The sequence below is a fragment of the Gymnogyps californianus genome, chromosome 23 (genome assembly GCF_018139145.2).
Source record: "Gymnogyps californianus isolate 813 chromosome 23, ASM1813914v2, whole genome shotgun sequence".
Lineage (NCBI taxonomy): Eukaryota > Metazoa > Chordata > Aves > Accipitriformes > Cathartidae > Gymnogyps > Gymnogyps californianus.
This window is the reverse complement of record NC_059493.1, coordinates 837,704-861,178: the sequence shown is the minus strand read 5'-3', so window position 1 is coordinate 861,178 and position 23,475 is coordinate 837,704. Positions and strand designations below refer to the sequence as shown.

The window sequence follows — 23,475 nt, the reverse complement described above, 5'->3', positions numbered from 1 at the left end:
TAACCTGATGAAGGATGGAAACCTTCCCTTTAGTTGGGACAGAGATGGAAAAAAGTCTGTGCTGCTTGTAGTGTAGTGGCAATTCAGCAAATGGGATGTGTTTAAAACGCTAATTCAGCGCATGTTTGTATGGTTTCTGAAGCCCTGAGCTAAGAAGTAACAAGGCAGAAGCAGTATAAGGAGAGTTTTAATGTATCCTCAATAGCTCTGCATCTGCATATATAAGAGGGAAAACTGCTGGCATGACATCTGCTGGGAAGAGTCCTCTGTCCTCTCTGTGAGCTCAGCTCGGAGTCAGGAATGCAGCAGCTCCTGGGGGGCTCTTGCACCGCTGAGTTCAGCAGGAGGTTTGTAGAACTGGACCCCGTACCAGTGCCGCGTCACTCGCCTTGGTGTTACAGACCCAGAGAGGGAAGGTCACAGCTGTAACAGCGTGAAAAGATTGTCAGGGCCTCAAAGGCAGCCAGAGGAGAACCTAGGATTTGCGCTCCTTCCTGTGATAATGTGGAAAGGCGGAGACCCAAAGGCTCTTGAACGGCTCTCCTCTTCTGGCATGGAAGGAATTCTGTTCTAGTGACCTGCTGAGTGTTTCCAAACAAGTGCGTGGTGGTGTGCACAGTGGGGCCTCGACTTCAAGGCCTGTTGCAGTGCTTGTCCTGCTTGTAACCTCCCTTTCCTTAAGTCTCATTGAGGTTATTTTAAACTAGAGTGCAATTTAATTGTGAAATCCTATGACAAAAGATACAAGGTGATGATGAGTTGCTTAGGATTAGGAAATGTTTTTCCCCTCTCCCCTCTGAGATGGTGGGAGTGTTTCATAATTAGCCCTTTGTGCAAAACTTGTGTTTTCTTTTGAAATAGGTGGTGGTTCTTGCTGTCAAAAGCAGCACAGAAATAGATGGAACGGTGATATAACCCAGCAGCCTGCAGACTTATCTGTATATCTCTCCCTGGTACATATTTGTAATGGTTGAAAGGTTGTTTGAACTTAAGCTTGGAAACAGTTTGGATTTTTCTTTGTCAGAATAAATGTATTAAGGATGATGGTTACCATTTGTTTTTGCTATTACTTTGCGTTTTCCTCCCAGTATGTGGCAGAAACAGGCTTTGCCTGTTTAGTGACATGAAGGGTTACACTATGTGGAGCTGTGGGGGGGGTGTGATGATACTCACGCGATCCCTCAGATTACAGTATCTCAGCCTAGTGAGGGGAGAGCTCTTCATGTATTTATCTTCCCATATAACTGTGCTTGTTTTTAAGTTGATCAGAGGGATGTTAAAATGTAGGCCTGACGTCGTGCAGGACCCCTACAGTAGAACAAGCTAGAGCACTTTCCCTGTTACCTACAATGGTATTTGAATTGTACCGTTCCCTGCTTTGCTTCAGTTTGTCAAATCCTTTGCTCTGTTCTCTCTCTTCAGGCCCTTGGCTGTTTGCTGTACAAGCTGTGTTACTTCACCTTGCCATTTGGGGAGAGCCAGGTGGCAATCTGTGATGGCAATTTCACCATTCCAGATAATTCTCGGCACTCGCAAGACATGCACTGCCTCATCCGTGAGTGTCTCTGACAGTGGTATAATCTACTTCTGCAGAACTAAAAAAATAGCAGAGGTGTTTTGTTCCTATATTCCCTGCTCCTCCAGTAAAACAGTTGGTGTTTCTCTTCTTTTAAGAGACTTGCTTGCACACAGGGGTGGATAAAGTGATCTTTTAGTAGCTTAGGAGATAACTCTTTGAAAGAAATTATGACGAAGAGATTTCTATTTGGCTAGGCTGTAGTGAACTTTGTGGAAAGGCAGGAAAACAGACAACCATTTGGTTTAAGAGTCCTACAGAAACTTGCACAATAAGCCTATTTATGCAGAAACGTATTTCTTCAGTAATAAATCTATTTGGATAAGGAACTGAAAAGAGCCACAGTGACTTAGACTAGCGATGAGAATTCATCTTCTGTGAATTGAGAAACAGAACTGAAATGATTTATAAATAACCCACTGACTAGAGTGAATGTGTGATTAAGGGTACAATGCACTACTCTTGGCAAAGCTGGGGCAGCTCTCTTGTTTTCAGCACAGCAGTTGATTTTTTTTTAAATTTTTTTTTCTTCCCCCCCCAGCCACAATCTTGACTAACACAGAGTTGGATGTGTTTGCAGAGCAGCCTGGTATTTTCTTTGCTTATGTGGTAGCATACGTGCAGTGGTATATGTGGCTGGCCTATCTTCCTGCCCCACGGACACAGCGGGGTTGGATCAAGCTCTCTTCCTGTGGGTTCACCTGGAAATGCAGAAGTTGAAACCAATGCTATTCCCTGACCAGGCAGGCTGCGTTTCCCCTCCTCGCCCTAGGGCCTTCGATAGCAGCTACAAATTGTTCGTAGCTGTATTGGGAAATACCTCCTAGTCCATCCTGACTGTCTGTCTTGCCCCTTTCTCTCTGACCCTGATGATCCGCTCAGCCCCGCTGCCCACCGACCAGATGCTTTGAAAGAGGCAGGGCACCCTGTTAGCAGCTGGTTATACCAAATGTAGCTCTGCCACAAATGGCTCACGTGCATCTGTCTGTTCTATTGCTCTGATATTAGCATCTCTGTCTTTTAAAGGGTACATGCTTGAGCCAGACCCTGATAAGAGACCTGATATTTATCAGGTCTCCTACTTTGCATTCAAATTGGCAAAGAAGGAATGCCCAGTCCAGAATGTCCAGGTGCGTAGCAAAGGAGTGGACTGATGTAGGGCTTTGTGGGAGGAGGCTGGGGGTGGCAATTGCTGAATATTGAGCATTCTGCTGTATTCTGTTGGTTGTTCCCCAGTTCTGTAATTAGGAGGGTTTTTGTTTTTGTGGTGTTTTTTTTTTTTTTTTTTTTGTAATTAGCAGCGCTGTTTGGGTTTGGTTTTTTTGGTGGGTGGGGGCTGGAATCAGGGTTTTGTTTCATATGTTGTTTTTGTGTTTGTCCCTGATTTACCTCCTCACCCAGTTACCAGTGTGAGGCCAACCAAGAGATCTTGTGCATGCGAACATGGAAAATTAGGCCATGCTTGTGAAACCGATTTGATTTCCAGGCACATTCATCATAGCGTGTGTAATTTGTGCTGCAGTTGGTTTTAAACATAGCAGTTTTGTGTCTGTCATCTGGCTGGGACTAGCCAACTTGCATTTGAACTACATCAGACCTTACACAACCAGCTGCCCCTGCTTAGTGTATCTTTATAGACTTAGTTGAAAAATAGAGTTGACAAGAATTTTCTTATGGTGTTACGGACATCTGTGACATGACATTTTATTTTGTTGTTTCCAGGTAAGCAGCAGCCTGTTCCCCCCCCAACCCCCCCCCATGTTCAGGTGGTTATTTATGGTCTTTATGAATAGGACGTGGTTTTGGTACTCTTATGCCTGTATTTTTTTATAGCAGTATTAATAAGTATTGCTGCTATTGTCCCCAGGTTGTCTTTTAAAAATACCCAAGTTGTGCTATGAAGCTTTGTCTTCAGATTCCCCATGTAGTAAATGGTCAAAAAGCTGAACCGTATTTTTCTGTTGTAAAGACTCTCCCAAACTACTGTCTTCTCATGACGTTAACATTGAGGGGTTTGTCCTGTGTCCAGCATGAGGAATAATTGCTTTGGGCATCCCCCAATCTCCCCGCTTCATTGCGATGCTTTTGCAAATTATTTCTGACTCCTGTTTTCTGCCCTCAAAATACAAAATTGGGTGTTTTTGGGATCTGCAGAACTCTCCAATCCCCGCTAAACTCCCAGACCCGGTTAAAGCAAGTGAAGCTGCTGCAAAGAAGAGTCAACCAAAGGCCAGGTAACCACATCTGCATTATGCTCAGCCCTCTCTCTTTTTATTGTCTGTTGTCTTTCTGCTGTTTATTAGGAAGGATGCTTGGTATATTTAGCTGCTTCCTTGTGGGCTTGTGTTTATACGTGGAGACAAACACTGCAGTCCTGAGGCTTCTGCTTCAACAACATAAATATCTATTGATCTCATTGATCTGAAAGGCAGAAAATGCAGATATTAGGGGAAATTTTTCTGCATGGGGGGGGTGGGGGTGGGACTTGGGTGATACTCAGCATGACTCAACAGCTAGGCTTTTTGTACTGAAGACATTGCTTGACAGCAGCACTTGAAGTTCAGGCACTTAGATGAATCTAGTGTGTCATCCATCCGGAGGCAGTACCCAGAGTACCTGAGAGCAAAGTCAGGAGAAAGACTGCAGCTGGCCTGCAGCGGGCCTGGAATTGGCCCAAAGAACGCGAGTCTGCTGAGGAACCGCATCGGGGACTGTTGCTGTTTGAGTTTGACCCTCGGCAGATGATAACCTGACCCAGTAATTACTGTATGAAATTGCTGTGATTTCTGCAAGAGTCCTATAATTTCTTCTGGAGGGGGGGGCATGAAAGCCCAAGCAGTCTCCATCTGAAGAGCCCCATTAGTGGGGACACCACTGTACTGCTGTGGTTTTTCCCCTCTCCTGCTTGCTCTGCTTATGATACTGTAATTGAGACTTGTAAATTCTGTTGGACAAAACTTGTACCTTATTTTACTGCAAAGTGAGCAGTACAGCAGTGGGCACTCCAAAAGCAGCAGTTTTCTTCAGACTCTGAAATAGGGCGTTTCTTCTCCTGTCTGTCAGTCCCAGGAGTCTGCTTTGTTTGTTTTTATAATTGAGTGCAGTTACTCTCACATTAGTAGAACAACTTGATATCTAACAAGCAAATGTATCCACAGAAGGGCAGGGTGGTGTCTGGCTGCTTGGCTCTGTTGCTATGCATTTTTGGAGCTCAGTAAATATTGAGCAGAAATCAGAAGAGGTCAAATGACCTGATTGTGGGGTAGATGTACTGAAGTTAAGGTACTTCTAAAGATGGCAATTTAGACAACTCTGCCCAAAGGTACCAGCTGCTTTTAAGCTAATTTGTTATGTCCTTCATCTGCTCATCCAGAACTCTAAGTGGATTTAAACAATATGTTGTAGCGAATATTTGAATGAGTTGAGTGATTTTGACAAGTTCCAGCTGTCCAGCAGGAGAAGATGCCGCAATTGGCAGAGAAGTCAAAATGGTAGTGTTGGGTTAATTGTTGTGAATGCATCCGTTAAGTTTTACTGTGCTTGCAGTTTTCTGGAAAGAGTCGACGCGTGTGTCTGGATGCCCACAAGTGTTTCACCTTTATCCGTCACATACTGCTAAAGCATGGATGAGTTTTTAAACACGTACTGTGTGTTGCATGCACCAACTATCAGGCTAACAAAGACTGTGCTCTTACTGCTCTTCCTTTTATTCCTTACCTTATTTTGTAGGCTGACAGATCCCATCCCTACGACAGAAACTTCCATAGCGCCCCGCCAGAGACCTAAAGCAGGACAGACACAACCCAACCCTGGAATTTTACCCATTCAGCCAGCCCTGACGCCTAGGAAGAGACCCACGGCTCAAGCAGCCATTCAGCCACAAGGTGAAACGATGTACCCTGCGCGGTGCCTTCCTGCCGGGCACTGTGTACCATAGGGATGTGGTGCACGTTGATCTAATGGATCTGTCTTTTGTTTGGTTGGGGTTTTTTGTTTGTTTTTTTTTTTCCTACCAGTGGCAGGACCTGCTGCCTTGGGCAGTGGTCAGCCTTCACTCCCTGCAAGCGTCCCCCAGCAAAAAGCAGCACCTCAACAGACTCCGGCACAGCCACAAGCCAAGCAGGCACCGGCTCCGCAGCAGGCCTCGCAGGCGCAGCCCCAGGTCCCTTCTACTCAGCCACAAGCCACACCTCAGCATCAGCAGCAGCTTTTCTTGAAGCAGCAGCTTCTGCAGCAGCAGCAGCAGCAGCAACAGGCTGCTTATTACCAGCAGCAGCAGATGATGCAAGCTCAGCAGGTAGGTGTGCATGCTTACTGTGCTAGAGGCCTGTAAGGCCGTATCTTTGCATTTATGGCAAGTCCCCTGTTTTTTTGGGGGGATAGGTGCAGTTTTTAGGCATTTTCCAAAGCGTCTCCAGTTCTGTAGCAAGATTTTTTGCTACGCAAGGCTGGCATTTTTAACTGTCAGTGTGGAAGGCCTTGAGATATTTTATGTTTGTACACAACAAAACTAAGCAGTGCTGGTTAAGATTTTACAGCTCCAAGTGTTTCAGGGTCTTGAGGTCAATGCTCAGCTGATGAGCAGAGGGGTACAATTTCTCTTCTGCTCTCTTCGTGATACAAGAAGCCTGGCATGCCTTTTCAACGGTAAGATTCAGGTCTGTTTTTGTGGTAGACTGCGGTGATAAGGAGGCCTGTGAACACATGATGTGTTAGACGGGCTGTGTCTAGATCACAGACTTGCATGCTTAACTGAGGTGTTTATAGCAGCACAAATCTCTGCTAAAGCATATTAAACAGTGGAAGCAAAGGGACAGTGAATCTTCCTATATTGGGGAAAGATTTAGAATTGATAAAAATGGAGAAGGGAGTTTGGGACCACAGGACAGTCTGTGCCATGGGAGCCCCGTATGGGCACGTGTAACACAGAAAGGATCTAACGTTAGACCAGAAGGCCGTTTTCCACTGCTCCTTTGCAGATGGTCTCCAAGCCATCGCAGCCTGTTACTGCTTTGCCACTTGCAGTGGCTGTAACCGCTCCCGTGGCTGGCCCCGAGCGCTGGTGGTGGTACCCCAGTTCCCAGCCACGCAACAAGCAGCTCAACGACCGGTTATTTCCCAGTTCCCAGTGATGCAGCAAGGAGCGCCAGCACAGCAGCAGCTGATGCAGAACTATTACCAGCAGCAGCAACAGCAGCAGCAGATGATGGCCCAGCAGGCAGCAATGCAGCAGAAGACAGCAGTAGCAGCGGTTCAGCAAAAGCAACAAGCCCCAGTGCCGCCGCCACCCCAGGCCCAGCAAAGTGCGGCCCAGCCAGCGCCGCCGCAGGAGCAAGTGGTAAGAGCCTTGCGGGAAGGAGTGGGGCAGCGGGATTTGGAGTACTGGCAAGTGCTCTTCTGCCAGGTCCTGTGTGCTGGGAACACCCCAGCAGGGCGGCTGGCTTTTCGGACCCACAGAGCCCAGGTAATCGGTGCTCTAGGGCCTGCTGGCCCCTAGTTGATTATTACTGAGTCGCAGATGTCAGCACTAACCTTGCTGCCTCAGAGGCATGTGCAATTGTTTGGACTGCTCTTTCCAGCAGGTTGCTGGACTCTGGAGTTGTGCTCTGAGTCCATGGAAAGAAGATGAGTAGATGACGAGTAGAAAGCAGATGAGAAGATATAAGTAGCTGCTTAATGCAGCTTCTCGCTATCCCTCCCGTGTCACGTTGCCTTAGAAGACATGTGATAAACTCCTTTAAAAATTATTTGTACTTAATGCATCAGGATGGGCACCTGGCAGCAGAACTACTTTATGTTGCTGCTTATTTGGAAAACTTCCGTCTTGTATTCAGGGCTCTGATGCAGAGGAAGGTGCAAGCAGCCTTCCTGGTTGTTTCTGGCATTGGGATAACTTTTTTTCTTTAATGATTACTATGGAAAGGAGACTTTTCAAAGCACCGTATCTAAAAATAAATAAATAAATCATCCACTTTACTAATCATCTGAACGTATGTCCAAAATAAATGCTCTTTACTTAATGGAAAATATGGCTGTCTGCAAGAGGGAAATAGCCAGCTGTCCGCAGTGTTAAAGGCAGGGGAGCTGTGCCAGAGGGCAGGATCCCCGTTGCCAAAGTGTCTCTGCAGTACATGTGGGAGGAAGCTGTGCCTTTTACTTTCCTTCCTGCGCAATCCCCTCTGCTCTTGCTTGGGTTTGGGAGCGCAAAGGGATGTCCCTGACTCTAGTTGCGAGTTGGAAAGAAAGCACGTGCAGGCACCAGGCAAGAGGAAGCTGCCCATTATTTTGCTGTACCGGGTTGCACGTGTGCTAAGCAAACAGTATCTGATAACAAACCACTTCAGGTACACAGTTTTGAGTCCAAACTAAGGGTCAGTTTGTGCTTGCTTGCTCATGAGTTGCCAGTTTTTCAGGACCTCATTCATCTCTTGAGCATGCTTCCTTTGAAGTGACATCAGGAATTAATTTGACTAATAAACTCCATAAGCCGGTGACCTGAGCATTGCTGGAGAAGCATTGTTTGGTTTATTCTCTGATGTGTCTCAAGGCTCTGTTATATTTGTCCCCTTTGCTTTTATATCAATTTTCAGCACTAAGCTGGTTGTTAGGGTAGGTGACAAGCTTGGAGCTGTTGTGTTCCTGGTCTTGTTATTGTTTTGCTGAATGACCTGGGGCAAGTCAGTTTATTGAAATTGGTGGGAGATTTTCAGTACATGCAGACAGGTTTTGGATGAGGCCTGTTATTACCCTGTTCCTTTTAGAGGAGAAATGCCTGAAACGTAGTATTGAAGTGCATCTCTAAAGAGCTTTGCTGTGATTCACTAGCACAAAACCAGTCTTAATTTTATTAAATCAGCTAGATTGAGAATTAGCCTTATCCCCCTGGAAGGCTGATCAGAATGGACGCATCTGGACACTTTTCCGCTCCTGCAGCAGTCAGGAGGGGAAAAGCAGTGGTCGGCTCATTTAAAAAATGATAGTGAGACGTGGTCTTTGCAGAGCAGAGCCTCTGAGCAGAAGATACCAAGCCAGGACCCGTCAAAACCTTTTCACGTTGTGAGATTTCAGCTTAATAAGCTCTGCATTCATTTCTGTGGCAATCTCAGCACTGCCCTTTTATTTCTCAGCACCAAATGTACTGTTCTGCAGTGACCTATATAGCGAGATGTAAGGTGGGTGCATCAGAAGCAGTCAGGTCAGTTTGCTTCTCAGCTGCAGTGAATTAGTCTGCCTGAAAATGCCAGATGAAAAGCAAGACAGCTAACCGCTTGTTTGCCTTGCCCCACTGTAGTTAAGCATCACACTGGGGACGTAACTCTTTTTCTCATTGCCCTCTTAGGTCTTTCCAAGTCTTTCATCTGTCTTCCTTGGTTGAAAATGGCCTGGGATGATACAGGGTGGGGAACAGGGAGCTAGTGCCCAGGCAGTGGAGGTGACATGCACAGCTTTCTGCTCTTTGCATTCTGGTTTTCCTGCTTTAAATCCAACCGTGATATCTCACTGCCAGACAGATTTTGAAAAATCACATAATCGGAAGTGATGCTGTTGTTTATTACTACAAAACAGTATTTCAAGTATTTATGGGTTTGTGAGTTTAACACAAGACTGAGGTAATGGAAAAATAAGACCGGTTTGAGGAAACCCCTTCAAGTTTCCAGAGGGTTTGTGGCTGGGCTATCTTGGCTTACACCTAAGCCAGACGTGCCTGTTTTTCTCCTCCAGATTTTAGTGACAAACGTTGCTCCTGTGGTCCTTGTTTTGTTGGTTGTTTTGTTTTGTTTTTTTCCTAAGAGAAAGCTAAGAAAGCTTCTTGCACAAGATTTCTGCAGAAGACCTGTACTCCTTCAGGGATTTAACCCCAATCACACATTATCTGCTGGAAGAAGCGCTGCTCTTCACCTTACCCCCACTCCTTGTGTCCCTATGACAAGACTCCTGCACACTGTGATCTGATTTCTTTTTTTTTTACCTCTGCCCTGGATCTCAGCCTCTTTACCCATAAGCAAGTTTCTGAGACCAGCTAGCCTTTAATCATAAGCGCTAATAGGGGCTTTGCCTCCAGAGCTGCACCATAGAAAGGGGAGAAAGTCTCTGCTTGTGCAGTTGTAGTAATCCTGAAATATTATAGATCAGCGAATTCCCCCCTGCGTCCGATTCTTTTGTTTGTTTGTTTTTTTCCCCCTCCGGCCTATCCCCAGTCCATGACTTGAAGGTCAGATTCTCCAGCACATAGCCGTTCTTTCATCATGGCTGTTGTTCACGAACAAGGAGATATCATTTTACTTTCTCTCCTAGATGCAGGCGCAAATGAGGCCACAGCAAAAACCTCAAACCACACCCCCCACAGCAGTGCAAGGTCAGAAGCTGGGCTCTCTCACCCCTCCATCCTCCCCCAAGACGCAGCGTGCAGGACACAGGAGGATTCTGAGCGACGTGACCCACAGTGCGGTTTTTGGGGTTCCAGCCAGCAAGTCTACCCAGCTCCTGCAGGCAGCTGCTGCTGAAGCCAGTCTCAACAAGTCCAAGTAGGTGGCTGCTCACTTGGTGCCAAGGGGTACGGAGGGAGGGGGTGGATGAGGCTCTTCAGAGATTTCCTAGGCGAAGCTCCGAGATGAAGGTAGGCAGCAAACTCTGAGGTCTAAATGAGTCTTTGCCTTCCCAAGACTACAGCTGAGGGCTTGGCAGAAAGTTGCTGAAAAACTTCCCCAAAGGCAGAAGTCCTCTGGAGTGCTTCCGTGCTCCCCAAAAGCTAAGCGAACAGGGCCTTCCTCTGGATTAGAAAAGCTAGTGTCGTTTCAGCTGTTCCACCAGTAGGCCTGGTGCATGCCTCATGCTTGCCGCTTAGCATCAGCGCTTCCCCAGGAGTACTTGCTAGCTCACTTCTATAGTGTCTACAGGCAGGAAGCCTCCACGTGGGCATTGCAGAAAACTGTTTCAAATGGGATGCTTATGATGGTTGTTTTAATCCCTGACACCAGGATGCTCAGTCAGATTAAGAGTAGATAAGGTGAACTGGTCCCAGCTTTCTGGGCACGCAAGTACAATAACTTGTGCTGCGTGTTTTAAGTAGGAAGTAATGAAAATGCAGTAGCTTGGACCAGCTCATAGTGCTGTCCAGAGGATTTCAGATGGGTTATTAATGAGTGTTGTTTGGTTGGGATGATCACATCCAGATCTGCCTCCACCACACCCTCGGGTTCCCCAAGGACCTCACAGCAGAATGTCTATAACCCGCCCGATGTCTCCACGTGGAATCCGTTTGATGATGATAACTTCTCCAAACTCACAGCTGAGGAGCTGCTGAACAAGGACTTTGCAAAGCTAGGTGACGGTAGGTTCATGGAGATGGTTTAATACCAGCCTGCTCTCAAAATGGAAGATGGCATGGAATGATGATGCGTTCGGTCAGGTGCTGCTGGGGTGCTCCCATATTGTCATGGTCCTCTGTGCCTGTAAGAGCTAAATCCTTCCAATTTCCCTTCTCAGTCCCTGTCCTCTTTGCTGAGCAATTGCAATTAAATGAGCGTGATCCTCAAAGGGAGAGGTACTAACTGCTTTTAAAGTGGCCTTGATCAGTTGGTTGTAGAAACTACAGTTTAAACTGTGCTTCATCTGCAAGCTATGATTTGCAGGAAGGGGCTTAAGTCACATACTGAAATAGTGTCCTAAAAAATCTAGGTAAGCAACCTACCTTCAGAATGGAAGTTTTTCCCCTAAATCTGCGTCTGGCATTTCAGGGAAAGCTCCAGAAAAGATGGGCAGTTCCACAGAGAACTTGATTCCAGGTTTCCAGCCGGCTTCATCTGCAACCCAGGCAGATGCATTTGGTGGCTCTTCCTTCACTGCTGGATCAGGTGAGTTTGTGAATATGTCCTACAGGGCAATGCCCTGGACAGCACTGCAGAAAAATGGCAACTCTTTGTCATAGCCTCTTTGAAAGGAAGGTAAAACTGGTATAAATTGAGCTGGGCCTTGGCACTGAGAACTCTAGGATAGGGTTGGCACTTTAGTAAAGAAGCGAAGGTAGGAAAGGCACGTGTACTTGTCACGGCTGGGTAGCAGCGACGGGAGGCACTGTCTATAGAGGTGAGGTTTTTGGTGAAAGGAAGAAACTGAGCCCCTTAAGTTCTCAAGTAAGCTTCTTAACATGTTGAAGTTCCATGCAGCTTATAATTAGAAGTAAAATATGTGGTGTGCAATAAGAGAATTGGACTCGGAGACATTGGTCAGACATGCTGGAGGATATTCCTTGCCTGCAGTTGTTAGGCTGTATGAAGGAGGAGAGGAGCGGGGATAATAATGTCTCCGCCACAGAATGAGGAGAATAGCAGACACAGGAGTGAGCAGGGAAAAATCCTCAGAGGAGAGCACAGTTAGTCTCATAATTGACATGTTAAATGGTGAGGGCAAGAAGTTTTGCACTGGCTGTGCTGTCTGGATCCAGAGGCCAGGAGCCCTTGGCTGGTCTAAGGAGCTTTTCTGCAGAGGCCTCTGCATGCGTGACCTTGCCTGGTGTCTCCTTTGGTACTTGGGTGCCAAGGTTTTGCCATGAGCAGCCGCTTCTATGCCGAAAAAACTCGGTGAGTGCTGCTGCTTATTTCTAGTTCTTCAGCATCAGTTCTCACTGAAGGCAGCCAGGACCTGCCAAACACAGTATTGGAAAACTGCTTCCAGGAGCCCTAAATGCAAGTAATCCTCTCCCCCGTCTTGTGCAGCCATTGTTACTGGTGACAAATGCAACTGTTTGATGCTTCCCCACGGAAGTGCGCCAACCCTTGGTGAGAGGAGTCCTGGGAAGAGATTGAAGAATCCTTTGTGGGACAAGAAGCGACAAATCCATTTACGCTTATTTCTATTTATAAAAAGAGATTTGGAGGCACTTATAACTGAGCTTGGTATTGTTGGCTCTTACCTGAGAATTAAGGAGTTGAAGTCTGTGACGCAAGAGTGCTCTAGGGGGTTGCTTTCTGAGTTTGTCCAGCTGTTCAGTGCCCTGTGGACAGTTTATGATGTTCCATCAGCCTTTGTGGAGCGATGTTGAGCAGCAGCAGCTCCAGATTCAGCTGTAATGTACCTTCTGCAAAGCCTGAGAAGCATCTGCATGTTCTGGGCTTTCTGGACACTGTAGTATGTTCAATTCTTTTAGTAGTTGCCTTTAAAATGTGCCCCTCGACTCTCCTGTCCTGCAGTTTGGCATAGGAAGGTGTCTTGGAAATTCTCTCAGTGCTGGCACTGGGCTGGGCATTTCTAGCCCTTTTCTTTTTCTTTCCTCATAGATCCGAGCCTGTCTAAGCCTGTCTGATGCAAGATGCTATATCTTTTAGCTCAGACAAAGAGGCCCAACATGGGGGCTGGCCTGCTGTGTGTCCTTTGTTAAGGCATTTCATCTTTTGTGCCGCTGTAAAGCGAGATAGTAGTACTTCCCTTTCAAGGAATGTTTTGAAATCTGTGGGTTAAATTGTGTTGGAGAGCTACATGGTAATAGTTGTCTGGTTTTGTTTTGGGGTTTTTTATTTCTTTTCACTAGCAACGTAAACTTGTTCTGAGCATGCATGTGTGTGTGGTTCTTGTCAGGCCGTAGCTTGGACTCTGTAATACTGAGCTGTGCCTTTGCTGAGATTTTGCTCGATGCTTTCTGCTTTTCTCTCTTCTCTGTTTCACTCTGCCTTTTCTCTTCCTCGTTACCAGCTGAAAAAACGAAAGACATTCTGAGTTTGGACAGTAGCCCTCCTCTTCTGACTGTGCCTGATCCTTTCATTCCTCTCCCGTTATCCGACATGCCAGGTAACTGGAACTGAGTTTATGGAGGGGGGCAGATTCTTGTTGCTTGTTTTGTACTCTTAATTTTCCGGTTCTATTTCTAGGCACACCTGAAATCCTGGGCCTCAGTCAATGGTGCTGGGCGCTGACAAGCTCTGCTGCTTACTCCTCAGTGGTAGTAATGATGTGTAGTGCTTTCTGCCATTGAATATCTGTGTGGCGGTGGGAGCGGTGCTGAGCACAAGAGCCCTTAGTTTTCATGGCAGAGCCTAGGGTTATCAGATTGTTTCTAATGCCAACAATGTTGGTGTCTTTAAAGGTTCAGTATTCACAGCCAAAAATAATCACTGGGTAATTACCTGTTCTGACCTAAGCCATTTTCAAATTGGTCTCCAACTTTGAAATTGTAGTTTTTATTATTGTTAATCTTTCTTTCCCGTAAGAGTCAGTGTTTCTTTGGCTTCCACGTTCTATTGCAAATGCATGCTTCGTGTGAAGCACAAGTTAAGATGTAACCTTTTCTGAATTGGCAAAATTTTCTAGTGCAGTTGGTAGCTATTTCCATTTACTTTGCGGTACTATTTAGAAGTCTTTCCTGTGTGCACATTTCTGACTGCAGCAGCCAACACTTTTTAGCACAAGATTATGTAAGTGCTTACGAGCTTATTTGCAAATCAGTGGGATTTGGAATATGGGAATGTTTTTATCTTGGAGTTTCTCTAAGCCCTCTGGTGGATGTGTGTGACGGGTCCCTTCTTGTCAGCTAGCCCCAGAGGACAAGTGCTTGTTACAGCTCTCACCCTTATCCTTAGCTCAAGCTGTGGATCACTGGTGGTTTGACAGTAGAGGACCCAAGCTTCAAAATTATGTGCTTGTAAAGGTGGCATCTCTCCATGGAAAGTTAAGCAATTCAGGGGGAAAAAAAAAAAATCTATTTTTTTCCATAACTGTGTGGAACTTGCTTCCTTCTGGTTGATGCTCAAAGAGCACGAAAAATGTGTTTTGGTTCAAAAGGGATTTTACTCATAAATGCTGCAGTTTGAGAAAAGAAGCAGAACTTACAGGCTTTCTCCCCTATGTGAGTGCTTGCCAGGAGCTGACCTGCCCAGCTATAATTTGAAAAGAACCTACAGAAGGCAGATGACTGCACGTTTTTCTTCCCCCCACAAATGCTATTGGAAGTGTTGGTTTTCCTGACTTGGAGTCTGTCAGCCCAGACTACTATTTAATTCTCTGCCAGCGTGCTCAGCGCATACAGTTGCACACCAAGACTGTTGTTTTCCTTATTGCCTACTGCATTGTGATGTAGCACAACCATACGAAGCAGCAGTTGCAGCCTTAGCTGTGGGAGCTCTGAAATTCTTTATCGTACTGAAACCACTGCGGAGAAATTGCCTTTCAGCCCTGCCCTTGGGTGCAAGTAATCAGAGCAGCAGTTGTCTGCAGTTTTTGTGGTGCCAGGTTGCTCGTCCCACAAATCTGTCCCTGACCGGTTGTGTATCTTTGCAGGCAGGTGCTAAACCTTCTTTTGCTAATCTCTCTGCCTGCGTGTGTCTGGTCCTCTTGAGTTCAGTGGATCTCCTTCCATGGGGGCAAAGCAGGGGCAGGGGCATGCAGGAGATCTGGCTTCGCTGGCTTCCTGCAAAGGCACTTCTGATTTTTTTTTTTTTTTAACATAAAACTTGAGGCCTCATGAACGTTTTCAAGGACCAGAGCTACTGACTTATCCTTAGCTTTGAAAACTGAGAGGGGTTGTCTGTGCTTGTAAATTCAACAGAAAAGATAAAAAACTTGGATTTGGACTCAGGTTTTCAATCTGTGTGTGTCTCGTGCAGAACACATGTCGTCTTTGTTCTTCGTTGTCTGCATTACCTGTGCAGAAACATCCCCACAGCAAGCAGAGAGGTCTTGGATGAGAGGGATGTGGTGACTTGCATGTGAAAGGCATTCATTTAGGTGTGCCCCTTGGGTCAGTAGAGCTGGGACTGACTTTAGTCTCTTAGTATATCAGCATCTCCAGTTGCACATCTCCAAGCTGCCTTAGGTTTGTGTAGAAGCAGCTGAATTTCTTTGAATGCTTGCTAAATATTTGCTTTCTGTTTGGCATATTTTTATTTCTGAGAAAACCTTCATAGTGAATCTCATTGCTTTGAAAACATTTTACGTCTGTCTTTTTATAGACTGGGAGCATGCATAGCCGTTTCAGAAGTAAAAGCGTCAGCCTTTACCCCTTGGTTACAAGAGCAGTGTTGTTCAGGAAGGCTTTCAGTACAGGCATAAGTGAGGCTTTGATTTGGTATTTTCCCTGTTTGTCATACAGAGCCAGTTTTGTCGGTGCTCTGTGCTCTAAACCTGCGACAGCTGAGGGTCTGGCTGAGAGCTCAGCTTCTTTTTTTGCTTAAGCCGCAAACTTGCTCCCTGTGCTGGCACCTGAGGGTGCAGGTGGCATCACTTGAATGCGGGTCAGAGACCTCCTTGGGCTTTCCCACCTTTCCTCTGTATGCTCAGAAGGGCAGATGAGCCTTCCTATCCCAGATTCCTGAGAAACAAGTAAATGATGCTTAACACATGACAAACAGCCATAGGGTGCATCCTTAGACAGCCTAAATGTGTTCAAAAGGAGGAGCGCACTGCTGTGGAGCTACAGCCAACAGATGTGGCTTTAAGTATGACTTCTTGCTTGTAGGTTTAGTGGGATCACACTTTTGGTTCTGTGTAGTCACTTAAATGCGTACAGTAAAGACAAACCTTGGACAGCAGGTTCTAGCAGACTATCCTGTTTGCGTGGGTCACGGCACTGGGGATGTGTGATATCCTAGAGGAGGTTGTTTTTCATGTGTTGTGGGTAACAAGCTTCTCAGTAGGTGCTTCTAGAGAAAAGGTAAGGTAGCACCCTATAGAAGGCAGAAATACCAGCTCTGGACAACAATCAAGTTGAAGTAGAATGGTTTTCAGTACATTCCTCCTTCTCCAATGCGTAATGGCTGCAATTCTTAATGGAATTGTAACTAGTAAGAGGAGCTGGCAAGAGGGATGTACAAATATGGCAAAACATCTGTTAAAATAAGGGAGAATTAAATATTCATGCTGAAAACATTTTTTCCTTGTGCGTGTGTAGGAAAGTGAGCCAAGTTCTTCTTAATAAGCTTATTGCAGGCTTCACTGCTGGTTAATCATAATGGAGTATTTGATCAGAATGGTAATTTTTCTGCTACGTGTGGCTACTTAATGTCTATTAGTATGAATTTAGCTCGTACGAGCCTGGGAGGCTAAATTTTGCTCAGGGTATTCTGGAGACCTGAAATTAAACTGAGTTGTAAAGCTTCAAGGCAGATCTTTCCCTTTGTCATTGAGGCTTCGTTCCCTGAATAGTCCCAAGTCTAGAGTTTTTACGCCTGTTATGTACAGTAGGTTTTGTTTCTTTTGCCTTCATTTCTGTTGGCATGAATGGACTTTGGACTCAACCCTGAAAACCTGCTTTGCAGAAGTATTTAATGAGAGGTTTGACCCAGAGCATGTGAATACTTCTGGTTTAGCCCATGTCCCTTATTAACCACTGAAATGGAAGTGCTTAAGTGCTGTCTTGATGTAGTTACCCGCACTCTTCAGATATCGTTAGTGTCAGGAAAGGTTTTAGATATATCCTCTTTACTCTAGAAACATCTGCTCAGATAAACAAGTTTTTGAGTAAGTGAAGGGTGGACCCAGTGAAATGCCCTCTGAGATACTGCCAAAAATACTCCTTTCCAATTGTTTCAGGGTTAGTTTGTTTGGGGTGGGAGGGGGGGGAGTCTCCTCCTTGCTCTAGTTCCAGATAAACGTCGTTCTCCCAGGTACCCTGTGCGTAGGGTAGCAGTTCTGGCACAGTCCTGGGTAAGCAGTCCTGGCTTATCCTCTCCTCTCTGCAGAAGAGGAGAGAGATGAGGTGGTGGGTGTGGGTCCTTGGCAGCAGAGTTAGCGAGGCGTTGTTGTTGAGCAGCAGCACTGAGGTGTGAGAGCTGAGAAAATGAAGGTCTGCTCCTCCCTGTTACTGGATGGAGGACAAACTTCCCGGTGCTGCGGATTGCACTGCAGTGATTCGTGTGCGCGCTGAGTCTGCGTGTGTGCAGGGTGGTGGTACTGGTGGCCTCTCTGCATCAGTACCGAGTACAATACTGTCTTTGCACAATGAGTCAATCTTTTTTTACCCCCTTTCAAAAGAGAATGGATCATTCTTTGTGAATTTACACAACTATTCACTCCCTGCAGTAATTCAGCATCTTAGCTGCAGCTGAGAGACGAATGCATCTTTAGTGTAGTTAGTTATTTGTTTGAAGAACGGCAACACCAAGTGGCCTCTGCGGTGTTGTCTTGCCCATAACAGAAGGTGAGATAAGAGAAATTCCATGTCCGGCACAGCTAAGTAAGCATGCAGACGTAGCTGGGGGAAGGAAACACAGGCCAAGAAAGCACACCTGTGCCATCTGGGCACACGCTGGGTTCTCATTTTTGATGAAAAGGCAAATGGCGTTGCTTATTAAAGAGTCATTGTCATGTTGGAGTTCTCCGAAGCTTTTCAATAGCACTTTAAGAATGATTTTTGCCTTTTTATTTCCTTCAAATATTCATGGACTTGTGTGTTTTTATGTTAGCCCGAGAGGATGCTTATCAGGGCTAAGGAAGTAGATATCTTGAAGTGCAATTTCAAAACAAAATGTGTCCACACCCTTGGCCTGTTTCTAGAGCTAGCTATCAAAAATGTGTGGCCCTGATAACCGTTCCTGCTCAAAACGTAATTGGTTTAAAAAATAGGAGTTTTAAGCAAAACTGCATTTTTCTCATTGTGCTCTGATGTGTGGCCTTCAGGAACTGGGTTTCCAAGCTTTCTCTGCAGGGTGCTAAGGCAGCGTTGCGAGCTGGAGGTGAGTTTCAGGCTATTGCAACGTTTGAAGAACTGGAAATGGGAAAGAATCGGGAAGTGTTGAGATGAGATTGCTGAAGCTGGCAGTTTCTAGCACCTGGAAACAGGAGCTGGGACTCAAGCCATTGACATCCTTGTCAAAACACACAAGTTCAGCTGCTTTAACGGGGCCACTATTACTAATGTAGGAGGGCTCTCTTATTTTTTGGCACAAAATACTTGATGAAATGTTTTTAATCAGCATAACTCTCTCTGCCCCAGACCCATAAATTCTGAGAAGATAACTATATGCCCACCTATGTCAGGGTGTTTATAACAGCTGTAAAAGAAAAACTATATTTCTAATGAGAACTTATATTTGTACCAAGATGACACATGGAGATAAAGTAATTGCAGGCATGCACAAACACCTATTGATGTGTACTAACGATTTGAGTTTACATCTTGAGTTGGGAAAATGCAAAAGGGGAACTACTCATCTGGTAACTTGATGAATTAATTGCCGTATTATTAACTGAGGGTGCAGTATGGTGTTTTGATGATTTGGAGCAACAAAGCCAATGGACCATGGAATCCCAACTAAATGAGTGTAAATAGTATCTAGTGTTGTTTCTGTCTGGGTTTTGAGTTTGATCCGAAGGGGTATTAGTTTACCAATATTTGAGATCTTGAAAGTTAAACTAAAATTGTTTGATCTTGATCTCTTAAGGAGCCACTGTTAAATGTTGTCCTGCTATTCTCTGTGGTGTTTACAAAGTCATGTGCATGTGTATTTAAAGCATGCCAATTGCTATTTTTCTTTCTTCTCTTTCTATTTGTGCTATATAAGAAACAATTCCATTTCACGGAAACTCCATTAGGAAAATTAAAGTCCAGTGCCTTCCCTTGATTAGTCAAAGTCCTCTGTTGCTGAATAATGTGCAGGGCTGCCTTTAATCTTTAATACTTGGATTAATCAATAGGCAGAAATCTTCCTGAGTGACTAATCTATACGTACCTTGGTAATTTGCCCTTCCACTCGCAGCACAATTGACTTGGCAGGATCTTTACAACCTTGTCTTTCTTTCTCAGTTGACATCCGAAGAAAAGAACTCTGCTGTGTGCTCTCTTGAATTGTCTTTCTTTTTGCTATTCCTCTGCAGTACACGAGTGAGTAACATTCTTACTGTGAGCGGTGCCTGGCTGGTGGACTTCTTTGGCTTTGGGATGTTGCATCTTGATTGTTCAGTGTGTTACCAACTTATGACAGATTTTTGCCCTCCGTTCCCTTTTCAACTTGCAAGTTTCTCGGGAATCTTTATTCTTCCTAATAGCCTGCTCTAACTAAAAACCCGTTTGCCTCCCTCGTCTCTTGATTTATATTTTTTTCCATAACTCTAGCCCTTCTTAAAATGCTTTCTGCATATACTTTGTCGCTTAATGGGTATATCGCCAAGTATAAATGCAGCATGCCAACTTACAGTCTTTGGCAGTGGTGGTGTTGCAGATGCAAAGTCTGTGCAAATTGACTAATTGTAAATCTCAAAAATCAGATTTGTGCATGTGTTAGAGAAGAAGGGATCTGAAGAAAAAGGTCAAAATTTTCTCACTGGATTGTCCAAAGCTGTGCTTCTCATCCTACGCGTGGGGTTTGAACTTGCTTTCTTGTCCCATGATATAAATCCATAGTTAATTCTGCTGATGCTAAATGGCATTACTTCCTTCTTATGTTGGTGCAAATCAGAGGAAAGGCTCTTGCTTTCATTGCCAGAGGAAGTGATTTGGTTTTCCAGCCTCTGAAGCTACCAACATCTGCCATTTGGGGATGCCTCTGAGAGCCGTTAGCTATAGGCTCTTACTTTGCTTTTTCTGCAATGTGTTTTGCTTAGTGTGACTGTGGTAGGAAACAACCAGTGACTTCTTACTGTGAGGAACTGGGAACTTAGGAAGAAAGTGAAACATTTGTCTAAAGGCTGCAGTACGTGGCTGGGCTTTAGCTCTGGAAAGGGTTTATAGGGCACTTTTTAATCCCCCCTGCGTGCTTTTAAGCTTAGACACCTTCTTAAGACTTGCTAACGAATCTTGCTTACTCAGCCAGCGTCCTTACAAGCTGATGCAAAGCCATAGCAAACTTGCTGCCATCCTGTCAGGACTGAAAATGGGCAGAGTAGAAAACCCGACAGAAAATGAAATACCAAAGGTCAGATCAATCCTGAACCTGAATCAAGCTTATTTTCCCTGTGACCTGGAAAGCATCTAGCAGATTTTCGGTAAACTATCTGGGGAAGAGGATGCCTCCAAGAGGCAACCTCATGTGGGAGCACAGTTACTGATTAAAGCATGTTTCCCAGCTGGAGTTTGATAAAAGCCCTTCCTGAGAGCCCTTCAGGGGCTGATATAAAATACCTTTGTATTGGGTTACATTTTCTTAACCATATTTATCCTCAGGCTTGTTCATATGTCTACATATGAATAATCTGGATGTGTCTATTGGATTTGAGGCAGAAGGACCTCTGATACTATAAAATCCTGAATTTAACTGCATGGTGATCGACACAGGATGTGCGTTGTCCTGTCATGCTGCAGTCTGAGCTCTGTACATGCACAAAATTAGTTGCAATGGGCCCTGAAACTGCAGCATAGAAGAAGTTTTTATTAGTTTGTTTACTTCTTGTTCCGTTGCTGTTTGCTGCATAACCGATCTTCTTTGCCATCATGACCACTTCTAAAACGCAGCTTGTGATTGTGTGCCCACATGCCTGGAGAGCCACAAGAAACTGGTACTGTAGTGGCAAAACATCTCTCTTGGTTTTCCTCCCGTAGAAGATCTTTGCTAAGGGGATGGCAGGTGGGAGAGGGTGTTCTAGAGAAGTCCATACCCGAGGCTGTAGCCTTCATCTCTTTCTGCAAATGGCACATACATGCTGCATGCTGTTTGCTGTATTGGTGGAGTCTGTTCTGCAATTGATGATCACTTCGTATGTGTGTGACTTGGAACAGTTGTGTTTGTACAGATAACAAAAACGAGGCTAGTTATCCCAGCTTTTCCTTTTCTTGCACTGCTGTATTTCTTACTCATTCAAATTACTTAGCATTGCTGGCTTCTCACCATCTCAACCATGGCTTCACTTGCAGGTGAAGCAGCTTTTCTCTTGGAAATTACAATTAAACTTCTGCTAGAGAATTGCCTTGGTAGCAGGACCCAAAATGCATTTCAGTATCGTGAGAGAGCCTGTTTTTTCTTTCTAGGTCTGCATATAGTTAAACTGCAGCTGCCTAATGATCATGCACAGGGAAACAGTCTAGTGTGCAGAAGATACCCTCCTTGAGTTACTGCTTTGATCATTGGAGCTACGGTGAAGCAGAGGCTTAAGAGCTGGGTGTATTTGCCGCTGCAAAGGCATGTAGTGTTCCTGGACTTGAATGTCTGATGTGGATTCAGAAAAACTTCCTTTAGCACACGTGTGTGTTTTTAATAAGCATGTCGTGCTAAAGAGAATGAACTTAACTCCTGCAGAGAAGATATTCCTGCTAACTAATGCAGAACTGTGGATTTCGCTGGGCCTTCGCTAACTTTTCCTTTGTTCCTAGTTGAACGTGAATTTCCCACCACTTAAAGCGACTGCTGTTCCTTTATTTCTTATTCCTACAGGTTAGTACAAGATGCGACACAAAACGGAAACCAGGGAAATGAACTGCTAGGCCTCAAAGTAGAACAAGGCATCTGGTTTTTGTTACTTTTGGTATCTCCTTTCCCATTCATCCTGACACCTTCTTGGTTTTGTGGAACTTCTCAGCCTCACCTAAAAGGGATAAAGTTCCTTTTAATCACGCCCTAAGAGATGCAGTGGCTACCTGTAACAGCGTTGGTGGATTAGCACCAACAACGAAGGAAACCAGAAAGGAGATCTCGTGAGACAAGTAACAAAATAAGACAAAGAACTACTGAAAGTCTAAAGCTTTGCATAAAACCAGTGAGGCCAGGGGGGCGGAGGGAAAACTAACGTGTAGGGAGAAGAACTTATTCTCATAATTTCTGCATGTTTAAAAAGTGTGGGTGAGCTCAATAGGCAACTTTCTAGTACCTGGCCAACAGGCAGTTCCACTGTGTTAAATGGCAAGTCTGCAGTAATGAAAAAGGAGGAAACTGTTTGGAAAGGTAAGGTTGAAGGAGGGAGGCTTCAGGGAGCAAGACACTTGGAAATGGGATCGTAAAAGGAATGATTACTGTATATGTGGGTTTGAAGATACAGGTTGGAGCAAGCGCCTTGGGAAGAGCTAGGCATTGGCAGAAGCAATCTTAGGCCCGAATCTCTAAAATGTGAATACATTCACAAATGTACATACGTGTCACTTCGTAGCTTACAGACGTCATCTCAAAGTAGGAGCCAAACCCAATCTGAAACTGCCCACCTCTGAGACCATCCATAATTTCTCCCACAGTTGTGTCCTGTGCCTTGCTATCTGGATTAATTGATTTACAATGCTGTTTAAGTCAGCTGTACTCTGGGTGGATATCTGTTATCTTACCGCTTCCCTTCCGGGAAAAGGAATTGAGCACATTCCCTGTCGTCTTGTCCCCAAGTCTCTCTGCTGTGTTGTGCTATGTTTTCCCCACACGCTAGAATCGGTTCCGTCCTTCTTAGCCCCCTTTTGATAGCATCAACACATCTTTTTGTTGCCAAGCCCCTGCTCCCATCTCTCCGTTCACCCAAGGAAAAAGCCCCTCTGTGCAGCTCAGAAGCCAAGGATGATACCTCTGCAGCTGGGGTGCATTTTCTTTGGCAAATCTGACCTTTAAAATTGAGTATTCCTCAGAGGCGGGAAGGTATCAAGTACATTCAAGGCTGCTGTTCCCATCAGGTTTTTCCTTTCAGTTGACCACCGTCAGGCCTTTAATGGTTTGACAGCTGCCTCTTGGGTCGCTTTTTAGGTTTCCTTGCCCTCCTGGTTGCTTTAGTGTGTTGGCTTGTGCAGTTTTTCATGGGGAGCAGAATTTGTCCTGCTTTGAATAAGTAGTTCCAAAGCCGCTAGACTATTTTATTATTTATATAGGGCAATAAAAAAGATCGATATTATTACCATGTATGTAACAGTGCAACTTAAGCTTTTCGTTTTCTCAGCGTGGTAAGTCTTTTATACAGCAGTCTTCCAGAGCCTGTGCTTTTGTGCAGTTATGAGCACATTTTCTTTGGATAATAAATAATAACACCAGCCTTTGAACTCAAAACATAAAATATAGATGTAAAAATTTTGTAAA

The 23,475-nt window shown here is 45.0% G+C and overlaps 1 protein-coding gene across 6 annotated transcripts in view; it reads left to right on the top strand.

The window, feature by feature from the left end:
• AAK1 (AP2 associated kinase 1) overlaps positions 1 to 23,475 on the top strand; it is an 85,826-nt gene that overhangs the window by 38,592 nt on the left and 23,759 nt on the right. For 2 of the 6 annotated variants that reach the window (XM_050910368.1, XM_050910365.1), the window contains exons 7-16: positions 1,423 to 1,555; positions 2,603 to 2,706; positions 3,731 to 3,810; positions 5,306 to 5,460; positions 5,593 to 5,873; positions 6,699 to 6,914; positions 9,872 to 10,101; positions 10,750 to 10,907; positions 11,314 to 11,430; positions 13,265 to 13,360. In XM_050910368.1, the coding sequence (XP_050766325.1) occupies positions 1,423 to 1,555; positions 2,603 to 2,706; positions 3,731 to 3,810; positions 5,306 to 5,460; positions 5,593 to 5,873; positions 6,699 to 6,914; positions 9,872 to 10,101; positions 10,750 to 10,907; positions 11,314 to 11,430; positions 13,265 to 13,360 (1,570 nt within the window). Of the gene's footprint in view, positions 1 to 1,422; positions 1,556 to 2,602; positions 2,707 to 3,730; positions 3,811 to 5,305; positions 5,461 to 5,592; positions 5,874 to 6,653; positions 6,915 to 9,871; positions 10,102 to 10,749; positions 10,908 to 11,313; positions 11,431 to 13,264; positions 13,361 to 23,475 lie in introns of all 6 variants that reach the window. The other 4 variants (XM_050910371.1, XM_050910370.1, XM_050910369.1 and 1 more) reach the window with 2 other exon arrangements.